At 37.2% G+C, this 12,259-nt stretch overlaps 1 protein-coding gene across 1 annotated transcript in view; it reads left to right on the top strand.

The window, feature by feature from the left end:
• The window catches only part of LOC137405104 (protein mono-ADP-ribosyltransferase PARP4-like), a 107,612-nt gene that overhangs the window by 49,887 nt on the left and 45,466 nt on the right, over positions 1–12,259 (top strand). The window contains exons 27-28 of the mRNA XM_068091329.1: positions 2,680–2,763; positions 10,226–10,312. Coding sequence (XP_067947430.1) covers positions 2,680–2,763; positions 10,226–10,312 — 171 coding nt within the window. The remainder of the gene's footprint in view (positions 1–2,679; positions 2,764–10,225; positions 10,313–12,259) is intronic.

Raw genomic sequence — 12,259 nt, 5'->3', positions numbered from 1 at the left:
ATCCTAGCATTATTTTTATGAAGTTAATTTATAAACTGATGTTATTAGTGTTATTCTTAACACTAACAACATCGGTTATTCGTGGATCTCATTACCAGTTATGGTAGTCCCTCACTTTTTGTGATTAATTGGGATGGAGCTCCTCTCCCCCAGGGGACGGCGCCTCCCCCCCTCCCCCTCGATAAGCGAACATCTTGAAATACAAACTAATAAACTCGTATCTAATAATGCCACTTTACCATTAATCGTAAGTATTGTCCTCTCTTTGTTCCATTAGAATCGTAAGTATTGTCCTCTCTTTCTTTGTTCCATTAGAATCGTAAGTATTGTCCTCTCTTTCTTTGTTCCATTAGAATCGTAAGCATTGTCCTCTCTTTCTTTGTTCCATTAGAATCGTAAGTATTGTCCTCTCTTTCTTTGTTCCATTAGAATCATGAGGTTTAAGAGTGTTTAAGGGGGCATGTGGAAAGTTTCACAAGTACTTTTGCACTTTACGAAACGTAGCAAAAAAACAGCGAACCGTTTCAACTGCTATTACAATATTGCTTGTGGATCCTACAGGGTCAGACTGAAAAAACTAAATACAGTGAAACTCGGATAACTCAAACTTCAAGGGACCGAGCAAAAGTGTTCGAATTATCAGAGCGTTCAAGTTATCAGAGCACTGTCACAAGTCCATGTATTTACTTATTTATTAGTAGATACATGTATATATACAAACTATAATATAAATCAAAAGCACAAATGGCTTGTTTCAAATTAAATGCTTCTAATGTAAAGTTTAAAACGTTTTTATCAAAAAGTATAGAGATTTTTCTATCACTTGAGATTGGTTTGTTGTTTGAGGTGATGTTATTGCCAGGACGTTTTTTAGATTGACATTGGCAAAACTTGATCATTGCTGAAATGCTCAAAAGAAAAGACATCTTTTTCTTTTGAGCGTTTTACCCACGATCAATTTTGCCGATTTTTTTTGATGTTTATGCAAAGATTACCTTACTTTACCTGGGATTCGTTAAGAGCAACACTCCGAGGCAGTTCAATTAAAAGTTTTACGAGGTTTTACGGTACATTGTATATCATTCACGCTTTTTGAATGGATACTTATTGAATTTAAACACGTATTCTGTGTTTAGGTCAAACGATGAATAGTTTTCTTTAGCTAAGACAATGTATACGTTTAATTACAACAATTTTTAAGACGTTTTAAACATTCAACATTTCGACGTTGATTCAACACGGAATCAACGTCGGAAAACTATTCATCACGGGTTAGCCGGGTCACGCACTTAAGGATTTTCGCCACGCAAATGCAAAACAAAAACAACATGCTGTTTTTGTTTTGTATGTGCGTGGCGAAAATCCTTGCGCGCATGCTATTCATCGTATAGCAGTATAAATCAAATTTCACCAAACCTTTAGAAACGTCGTTGACAAAAATATTTTGCCGATGGAGGTAATAACGACGCTTATGAATTACGAAAAGTTGAGGTTTACCTCTGTGGCTTTGAATAAAGTGATTTTCTAAAGCGATAGCAACCGTTTCGGTAGCCGTTGGGCAAAAGACAGTTCGAATTAACAGTGTTGAGTTCGAGTTATATAGAGCCATTTATCATTGCGTGGGAACGGACCAAGCAAATCCATTCGAGTTAACCACGTGTTTGCTATATCCGAGGGCGAGTTATCCATGTTTCACTGTATATATTTTAGTTATTTTTATTTCTACTTTTTTCATTATTAGCTGCCCCGCGATGTAATGAAGTCGTGAAAACTGAACCACGAAGTAGTGAGTGATTACTGTATTAGATCAGTGATCAGTTATCAGTCTCATTATGGGAATCTTCTGTAGAGAATCCAGACTCTTACTGGGAATTATTGAGTTATCGGACACCACTTGTGCTTTTGACTCTTTGATATAATGCATGTTTGTTTGTACTCTTAGTTCATGGTTCGTTATAGTAGTTGGCAGATATTAGTTAATGCTGATCATGGTAGTTAATGAGTTTTAGTTAATGTTAGTTATGGCCGTTAATAGGTGTTAGTTGACGGTTACTCATTAGTTAAAAAATAATGTTCAAAATTCTCATGTAATATTTTAGTTTTTCACATATTTTCATTGTGACTAATTATTTGTGCTCTTTATACCTTATTATTTCTTTTGCTCAATCTTGATTTTCAGAAACAAAGTTATAGCTGTTATTTACGTAGTAACAGGAAATAATGATTTCGTTCAGCTAGAACTCGGAGGTTCGAGCTATAAATTCTATTACATGTATATCATCGATTTAAATTTAGCAGCTCTTGATTTTAAAGCTTGCAACGAAAAATTTCTTACTGTTTTTGATCTTTGTAAAATCAAGATAAGATGATTCCTATATATGACCAACCAGCGCAGCATTAGAGATGTAAAAGTTATTTTCTTGCTACACGTAGATATAGCTGCAACTTGTTGTTCCTCCTTCCTAAACACTCGTAACTTGTTGGCTGAACTGGTAACCAGAACTTGTGCGGGGCTATTGAAACTTTTCAAATATCAATATATTTATCTCTGGGATATTTCTAAGAAGTTTTTCTGTGGGTTTCTTTTCAAATGCTTTTTTATCCTATTTTTTTGGGATATAATTTAATATTTGTCACGTTTCATTTTTTGATTTTGCTCATCAGGCTGTGCAATTTTAGAGCTTACCATGGCTGAGCTGTTGATGTCTCTCCAACTTGACCTGCTGCCTTACATGGCATACGATCACGAATTGGAGGAAGATGGTAAGAGACCCACTTTACCATTTTTCTGGATTTGAACATAAATCTAATGTTTTAGGCTCTCTGTGTAACCTGGAAATTTGATATTTTTCCTTAGCATGTGTGTTTAGTTTGTTGAATTTTTCTAGTTTTACCCTCAGGTTAGTACAGTCGTACCCCAATATACGAGCTTAATGCGTTCTGGGACTGAGCTTGTATGTCAATTTTCTTGTATCTCAAAACAATATTTCCTTTATAAATATTTCCTATATAAAATAACTAACTACAAATTAATGTTTTCATGTTATGAAAAAACCACTTCAAACATAATATTTTGATGAAAAAAATGTGTTTTTAATTGTTGTAATTCACTACCTGCACTTACAAAGTAACAAATACCTATTTAGCGGTTAGTGCTGGTTAGTGCTCTTTAATAAAATTTAGAATTATTATGTACAGTGCTGTATGGAGTTCTTACCTTTGAGACAGACATAGTATGGCGGCTTACAGCGGTGGGAGAGGCTTGACAGCAACGCATTTGGTACACTATACTTTTGTGTAGCTACGTATTGTAAAATAAACTTTGAATTTACCTTAAATTACTCTAGTTTACAGAACACACACCCAAGGCTGAGTTTTAATCTTTTACTAAACTTAACTCCAATTTAATAGGATCTTTTTTAATTTTATTATCATATTTTCTGGACTTTACACCTTTTGCCTCACTTTTGCTATAAATTTAAAAACTTTTTTCAAGCTGGTTTGATGAGAAAGACTAAGCGATGCTGCTTTCGAATGCAGCCTCTCACATACTCAGTCACCAACTGGCCGAATCGAAAACCGGCTCGTATGCTTGTATCTCAAAGTTTTCTTGTATCTCAAGGCAGTAACTCGCTCTGAATTTTGCTCATATTCCGACATTCTCGTATGTCGAGCACTCGTATGTCGAGCACTCGTATGTCGAGTACTCGTATGTCGAGCACTCGTATGTCGAGCACTCGTATGTCGAGCACTCGTATGTCGAGCACTCGTATGTCGAGCACTCGTATGTCGAGCACTCGTATGTCGAGCACTCGTATGTCGAGCACTCGTATGTCGAGCACTCGTATGTCGAGCACTCGTATGTCGAGCACTCGTATGTCGAGGTGTGACTGTATATCAAATAATCTTTTCAGTTAAATAAATCTATGCATGGAAGATTTAAATTGTCCTATAATTAATTGGAAAGTTTGTGTCGAAATGATAAGAATGGTGATAACATTATACCCTGAAAAATGTTTAGTTTAAAGATGGAACGCTTTTATATTTTAATTCACATATAACTCTTCTTTTAAAATCCATATTACCATGTACTTGTGTCCATGTTAAAGACAAACTTACACCGAATTTTAGTAGATCTTATTAGAAAGTATCAATATAGTTCTATCGTCTGCAATCGTTTTTGATGTTTGATGTGATTTGACTGCCAGGATGTTTCAAGATTATAATCGACAAAACTTTGCGGTTACATGCTCGGAAGAAAAATATGCGCCCTAATGATGTCTCTGCTATAATTGATATTGTCTATTGCATTCAAGTTGCATCGTTATGTGTCTCTATTCTGTCGGTCTGTTTGCTGAAGTGCAGCTATAAACATCATAATCACAGTTTCACTTGAGTTTGAGTGTTTTTCCTATGATCAAAATCAATTGTTTTTAACCTTGAAACATCTTCAAGTCGGATTACCTCAAGCGTCAAAACCAATCGCAAATTATGAAAAATTAATAATAATTAATAAAATTAATAATGATTTTTAATAAAACTTACTAACATTATCTGTAAGTTCATTTTTAAAGATGTCTCTCACAAGGTTCAAAAGTTTAGCCATTAAATACAAAGAAGAGAACACAATGTTTCTTTTTCTTTAATGCTTTTCTAAGAACCTTTTACATTTTGTGAAATTGAAAAACTTAACGAAACACACACCTCACCCATTAAATAATTTTAATTTACTGGATACTTGTATGCGATTGCGAAAAAAACTTGCGTTGACCAACATGAGACCCATTACCACAGATCACTCTTTTTATCTGGCTAGAATTCACTCACCGAGTTTTGACTGAATACATTCAAATATTAATAAAGTTATTTATTGATTGTATAGAAACAACAGTAGAGGTTCGTCAGACATATATGCAGGTACAGACATATATGCAGGTGCAGAAATATATGCAGGTACAGAAATAAATGCAGGTACAGAAATAAATGTAGGTACAAAAATACGAGTTGGAAAAGAGGATCAAACGTATATCTGTACCTATGCGTATAACAGATATATTCATAGTTACGGAAATACGTTTAGGTACAAAATTACACATAGGTTCAGAAATACATGTAGGTACAAAAATACATGTAGGTACAGACATACATGCAGATACAGAAAACATACAGAAATAGTTAACTTGTCTACAAAGTCCTGTATGCTAAATTGATACATATTTTTACTTTATTAAAAATACCAGTAATAATAGGTGTATATTATGGTTTGCTCTAAATATTTCAATAACACATTCATCTCTAGAATAAGATAGATAATTATAAGAAGATTAATGCATTCCTATAAATATAGCAATATTTCTGGCTATAGAGTAATATCTGTTGCTATAAATAAACTAAGGCGGCAGCTACACAGCCTGATGTCGAGCTATGACCATTACATCAATGGTCTTGTGGTCAGTAGCTCATGCGCATTCACTAATTTCTTAATAATAATGATGTTTTTTACATTTTTCATACAGCTATAGCTGTTTTTTACACTCTAAAAATCAGCTACAGCTGTATGAAAAACATAAAGAAACATCATCGACTCGCACAACCTAAAACTCTTGAAAAGTAAAGAATCTACCAGGAAAAATTCACCAGCAAATGCTTGCAACTGTCGTGTAAAAGCCAACTGCCCACTACAGAGGAAATGTTTACAGCCTGCTATAATTTACCAAGCCACTGTCACCTCCCATGATGGTGAAGCTAACTACATCGGCTTCACAGAAACTTCATTTAAAACGCGCTATAACAATCACAAAGCGTCAATTACACAACAAAATAAAATAACTGCCACTGAACTCACAAGCACATATGGCGGTTGAAGGATTCAAACACTAACTATTCCATCAACTGGAGAATACTGGAGCAGTCCATGCCGCTGGCCAATGGCTCTAAAACTGTACTTTGTGTCTACAAGAAAATTTATATATTATATACAGGCCACACCTTAGTTCATTAAACATACGCACTGAACTCGTCAGCGCCTGCAGACATGCTAGCAAGTTTCCACTGTCCAACTTTAAAACCTAATGCTTCTATGAATCCATAACCTTCCAGCTATAAACCTTTAGTAATTTTAATAGTTCTAGCTGTATATAAGTAACCAAAACTGGTGCTGACATTTATCTGAAGATTGCTTTTACCAAGCATGGAACTAATAGTAATAAAGTGTTTTATCTAAAGTTATAGTCTGTTTTATTGATTATATATATATATATATATATATAAAAACTGTTTCCTCACCTCGGATACCCCGTATGGGTGGTAATTTCTGCTGCAATTCGGGTCTCCTATCAGAGACCTGGGAGTTTGAGCGCTCGCCTCAAGATCTTAGCTGTTCCCAATAGCGCACTTTTCTGCAACTCACCTGAGTTGATTTTTGTTGGTATTTGGGCAAGCCACATTTTATGCGCCGGTGTTATTGCGCCCAATGCCCCAATGACTACTGGTATTACAGTTGTTCTTACATTCCAGCATTTTTCAATTTCTTCTCCAAGAGGGAGATATTTCTCTACCTTTTCTTTTTCTTTGCTGGCTATATTGTAGTCATTGGGTACTGCTATATCTATTAAAGTAGCCCTTTCGTTTTTCTTGTCTACCACCACTATATCTGGTTGGTTTGCTAGGACATGCTTGTCAGTTCGGATGTAGAAGTCCCAGAGGATCTTAGCGCGGTCATTTTTATTGACCTTACCAGGAGCTTCCCACAGGTGTTGTGGTTTATTAAGGCCATACTCATCACATAGACTTCTATACACAACACCTGCGACATGATTATGCCGCTCAGTGTATGCGTTTCCTGCTAGCTGCTTGCATCCACTGATGATGTGTTGAATGGTCTCAGGCGCATCTTTGCACAGTCTGCATCTAGGATCGTCCCTAGTGTGATAGATTTTTGTTTGGAATTGCCTTGTTGGGAGCACTTGCTCCTGGGCTGCCATGATTAGCGACTCTGTATTGGCCGTTAAGTGTCCTTTGTTCAGCCACATATATGTCTGGTGAAGATCGCCAACCTTAGATATTTGTTGGTGGTAACCACCATGAAGAGGTTTCGCGTGCCAGTCAATTTCCTCATCATCAGGGCGTAGGTCCGTTGTAAGAGCAGCCGATTGAAATTCAGCTAGCAACTTATCTGAAATGGCCATGGAGGCTGCATATGCTTTTGATGCTTTGCTCCTCTTCTTTCACTGTCTGCTGTACACTTTTGAATCCCCTACCGCCATCTTTCCTATTAAGATACAATCTAGTAGTGTCAGATTTTTGGTGGAGTGCTCCATGCATGGTCAGCAGTTTACGAGTTGCTATATCTGTTTATTTGATGGCTTCCTCAGTCCACTTTATTATGCCTGATGGATATCTTATTACTGGCAGTGCGTAGGTATTTATTGCCATGACTTGGTTCTTGGCATTGAGCTGGCTCCGTAGGACCTGCCGAAGGCGTTTCTTGTATTCTGTAATGGCTTTGTGACGTACCTTGGCTTCGTGGTTGATGTTGCTTTGCATAATCCCCAAGTACTTGTACCCTTCTTCTATATCTTTGATGGTACCATTTGGCATTCTTAGGCCATCTGTGAACATAGAATGGCCTTTCTTAAGAGTTAGCCTTCCACATTTCTCAATACCGAAGGTCATTCCGATGTCCTTGCTGTATACCTGAGTGAGGTGTATTAGCGAATCAATGTCCCTTTCTTTGTTAGCGTACAGCTTGATGTCATCCATGTAGAAGAGGTGGTTCATCTTGGTGCCATTCTTAAACTGGTACCCATATTGAGTCTCCTCCAGCATATTGCTTAGAGGGTTTAGGCATATGCAGAAGAGCAGCGGTGATAAGGAGTCACATTGATAGATGCCTCGCTTAATTTTGACACTCGCCAGCTTTTTGCCATTAGCCTCCAGTTCCATCTTCCATTTGGTCATTGACATCTTGATGAATGCCACAAGAGCAGGGTGAACATTGTACATACTGAGGCACTCAAGTATCCAACTATGGGGAATTGAGTCATAGACCTTTTTGTAGTCAATGCAAGCCATGGCAAGATTGGTTTGCCTTTTCCTGCTGTCTTGACAGATCGTCCGATCCACCAGTAACTGATGTTTGGCTCCTCGGGTGTTGCGCCCAATTCCTTTCTGAGCGATGGTCATATAGTGACTCATGTGCTCTTCCAGTTTGTCTGCAACTATTCCGGAGAGCAGTTTCCAAGTGGTGGGCAAGCACGTTATTGGTCGATAGTTTTTGGGAATTGGCCCCTGCTTTGGATCTTTTATCAGAAGTACAGTTCGTCCTTTGGTCAGCCATTCTGGATGGTCACCTTGTTTTATTAGGCATTCCATCTGCTTAGCCATTCTAGTGTGAAGTGATGTCAATTTCTTCAACCAGAAGGCTTGAATCATGTCATGGCCAGGTGCTGCCCAGTTCTTCATACGCTGCACTCTGCACTTGATGCTATTTGCTGATGGTGAGTCCTTGCTGAGCCACAGTGTGTTGATGGCTCTCTTTAAGCCTCTTCAGCCAGTTTGCAGTGGTGTTATGAGTAGTCTCTTTCTCCCAGATGTCCTTCCAGAAATTTGAAGTTTGAACTTTGATCGGAGAGGCTCAGACATTGGCCTCTGCAGTTCACCTTTGAACTGGGAATACACTCTAGACGAATTTTTGATGAACAGTTTGTTCATTCTCTTGTTATCCCGCTCTTTGGTGTACCGCTTCAGTCGTGCCGAGAGTGCTACTAGCTGCTGTTTGGCAGATTCTAGAGCTTCTTCTGTGGCTTCCCTTTTTGGACGCTTCAAACTGTGGTTAGATCTCTCACTGAGCCTACTAACTTTCTTGCGCAAGTGCTTGATCTTATTTTGTAGCCTCAGCTGCCAGGATGGAACTGCCTTGTTGGCAGTGGCTTAATATCCATCTCCTCCAAGATGATGGTTGCTGTACTGTAGATTAAGGCATTAGTCTCACTGATCGATTCAGTTGAGATCAACTTCAGTGCCAAGTTAATGTCTTCTAACAGCTTCTTAGGTATGGCCTTGCTAACTCTTCGTAGTGGTACCCTGCTTCCATAATCATTAGCAGCTGACATGTTGTTGATGATATTTTCCGCAAGCTCTCTCACCCTTGACCCAAGGGTGAGAGAGCTTGCGGAAAATATCATCAACAACTCCTTCAACCTGTGTTGACTCACAGGTTGAAGGAGACATGCCTCAACTCACCCTTGACCCAAGGGTGAGTTGAGGCATGTCTCCTTCAACCTGTGAGTCAACACATGATCGTGTATGTGTGACAGTGTGTGTTGACATGCACTTTTTGTTGGTTGAGGTTACTTGGGTGAATTGTTCTCTAATTTCATCTACCTCAAGTTCCGATATGAGGTACCGCTTGATCATGTTACTCCTCTGAGCTACAAGTTGCTTAGCGGTTAGTGGCAATTTCAGGGCGCATGTTTATCCACAGTTGACGCATCCTTCCCATGTAGCCCCACTTTTGAAGTTCACTCATAAAGTAGCACTGCATGAGGACCGTGTTATCAGTCTGAGTCCATTTCATCCGTTTTGAACCAGTAACCCATTTTTCACTGCCTTGTCCTGGTTCAGCTACAGGCAGCGCTTAGCTGCCTGTAGCTGAAACGTGCAGTTCAGCTACAGAAAAGTGCAGTTGTTGGGGTTTGAACCGAGGACCTAATGATCACGGTCCCGATACCTCACCAACTGCGCTATCTGTCCTGTATGTGTATATATATATAAATATATATATATATATATAATATATATATATAAATATATATATATATAATATATATATATATATGTATATATAAACATATATGTATATATATAAACATATATGTATATATATAAACATATATGTATATATATAAACATATATATGTATATATATATAAACATATGTTCATATATATAAACATATATGTATATATATATATACTATACATAGATGAGCAGCCATGCTTCAACAATTGAGAGTGCCTGACCTGTGCACAGCAGATTGGAAGACAATTTCCAAAATATGTCACTTTTTGTTACAGGAAGATAATCTAACTTTAAATTGCTGCCGCTATCAAATCAACTCATACAGATTACGCTGTACTCTGTCAGGCAAAGCCTAACTAGACTTTTGCGATTGAGAAATTTATAGACTAATACTTGCATATCCATGTTGTTATTTGTATTTCAGGCTTAAGTGAGAGCTCGATTGAGAGCTCGAGTGAGAGCTCGAGTGAGAGCTCGATTGAGAGCTCGATATATTGCATGGCTTTAGACGGTAAGTTCAAGTTACATTTTTTCTTTCATTAATAGAAACATCTATATTTCCTTCCTTTTTGGAACATCTATATTTCCTTCCTTTTTGGAACATCTATATTTCCTTCCTTTTTGGAACATCTATATTTCCTTCCTTTTTGGAACTTCTATTTTTTCTTCCTGTTAGGTACATCTATCTTCCCTTTATTTCAGTAACATCTAGCTTTCCTTCCTTTTAGAAACATCTATCTTCCCTTCTTTTTAATAAAATCTATCTTCCCTTCCTTTTAGGAACATCTATCTTCCCTTTTCGGAACATCTATTTTCCTTTCTTTTCAGGAACATTTATTTTCCCTTCCTTTTTGGAATACCTCTCATTGCTTTTTTGTTCAACTTCGTTCAACTAGAGCAGTGATGGTACTCACATCAAAGACGTTGCGTTAAACAATCCTCATGTCGTTACGTTTTGCACAACAGAATAATTTGTCTTTGAAGTTGCTAACTTGCTATAAAAGTGAACTTCTAGCGTTGGTAGATTCATTCAGTCAAACATCGACATCATGCCTCGTCATCTTACAGAAGCAAAGCGAGCAGTCATCGTACACCTTTACCAGGAAGGCAAATCACAGCGGGAGATTACCAAAGAAGTAAAGGTTGCTAAAAGTACTGTTTGTAACACCATCAAACGGTTTGGTGAGCAAGGTGACTTACAGGAAAGAAAGGGTAGAGGACGGAAAAATGACTGAATGATTTCACTGAATTAATCTACCAACGCTAGAAGTTCACTTTTATAGCAAGTTAGCAACTTCAAAGAAAACTATTCTGTTGTACACAACATAACGACGTGAAGATCGTTTCACACAACGTCTTTGATCTGAGTACCATCACTGCTTTGAGTTTGAACATAAATAAAATAAAGGTTTAATTTTATTCAAAATGAGTGGAAATGCCAAAAATAATTGCTAACTTTGACTCTCTCTAAAACTTATCTAACATTGTTGTTTCAAGCTAAAATTAGTTTCATCAAGTTCTACTCATTCTAAGCTTTCTTTTGATGTATACTATGTATAGGTTCTACTCAATAACAAGAGCTTAATGAGGGATTTAATCACCTTGAGTGCTGAGCGCTAGCAATGACCAAGTTTTATAAGGTGGTCCATTTATTTTTCACACCACTGTATATACATGTAAGTGCATGCTAGCAGAACATATATATAAATGTAAGAGCATGCTAGCTGAACATAGATATACATGTAAGAGCATGCTAGCAGAACATATATATACACGTAAGAGCATGCTAGGAGAACATATATATACATGTAAGAGCATGCTAGCAGAACATATATATAAATGTAAGAGCATGCTAGCAGAACATATATATACATGTAAGAGCATGCTAGCAGAACATATATATACATGTAAGAGCATGCTAGCTGAACATATATATACATGTAAGTGCAGGCTAGCAGAACATATATATACATGTAAGAGCATGCTAGCAGAACATATATATACATGTAAGAGCATGCTAGCAGAACATATATATACATGTAAGAGCATGCTAGCAGAACATATATATACATGTAAGAGCATGTTAGCCGAACGTATATATACATGTAAGAGCATGCTAGCAGAACATATATATAAATGTAAGAGCATGCTAGCAGAACATATATATACATGTAAGAGCATGCTAGCAGAACATATATATACATGTAAGAGCATGCTAGCTGAACATATATATACATGTAAGTGCAGGCTAGCAGAACATATATATACATGTAAGAGCATGCTAGCAGAACATATATATACATGTAAGAGCATGCTAGCAGAACATATATATACATGTAAGAGCATGCTAGCAGAACATATATATACATGTAAGAGCATGTTAGCCGAACGTATATATACATGTAAGAGCATGCTAGCAGAAAATATATATACATGTAAGTGCATGCTAGCAGAACGT

This window comes from Watersipora subatra, chromosome 9 (genome assembly GCF_963576615.1).
Source record: "Watersipora subatra chromosome 9, tzWatSuba1.1, whole genome shotgun sequence".
Taxonomy (NCBI): Eukaryota; Metazoa; Bryozoa; class Gymnolaemata; order Cheilostomatida; family Watersiporidae; genus Watersipora; species Watersipora subatra.
The sequence above is the reverse complement of the archived record's forward strand: the minus strand, read 5'-3'. Positions and strand labels throughout refer to the sequence as shown.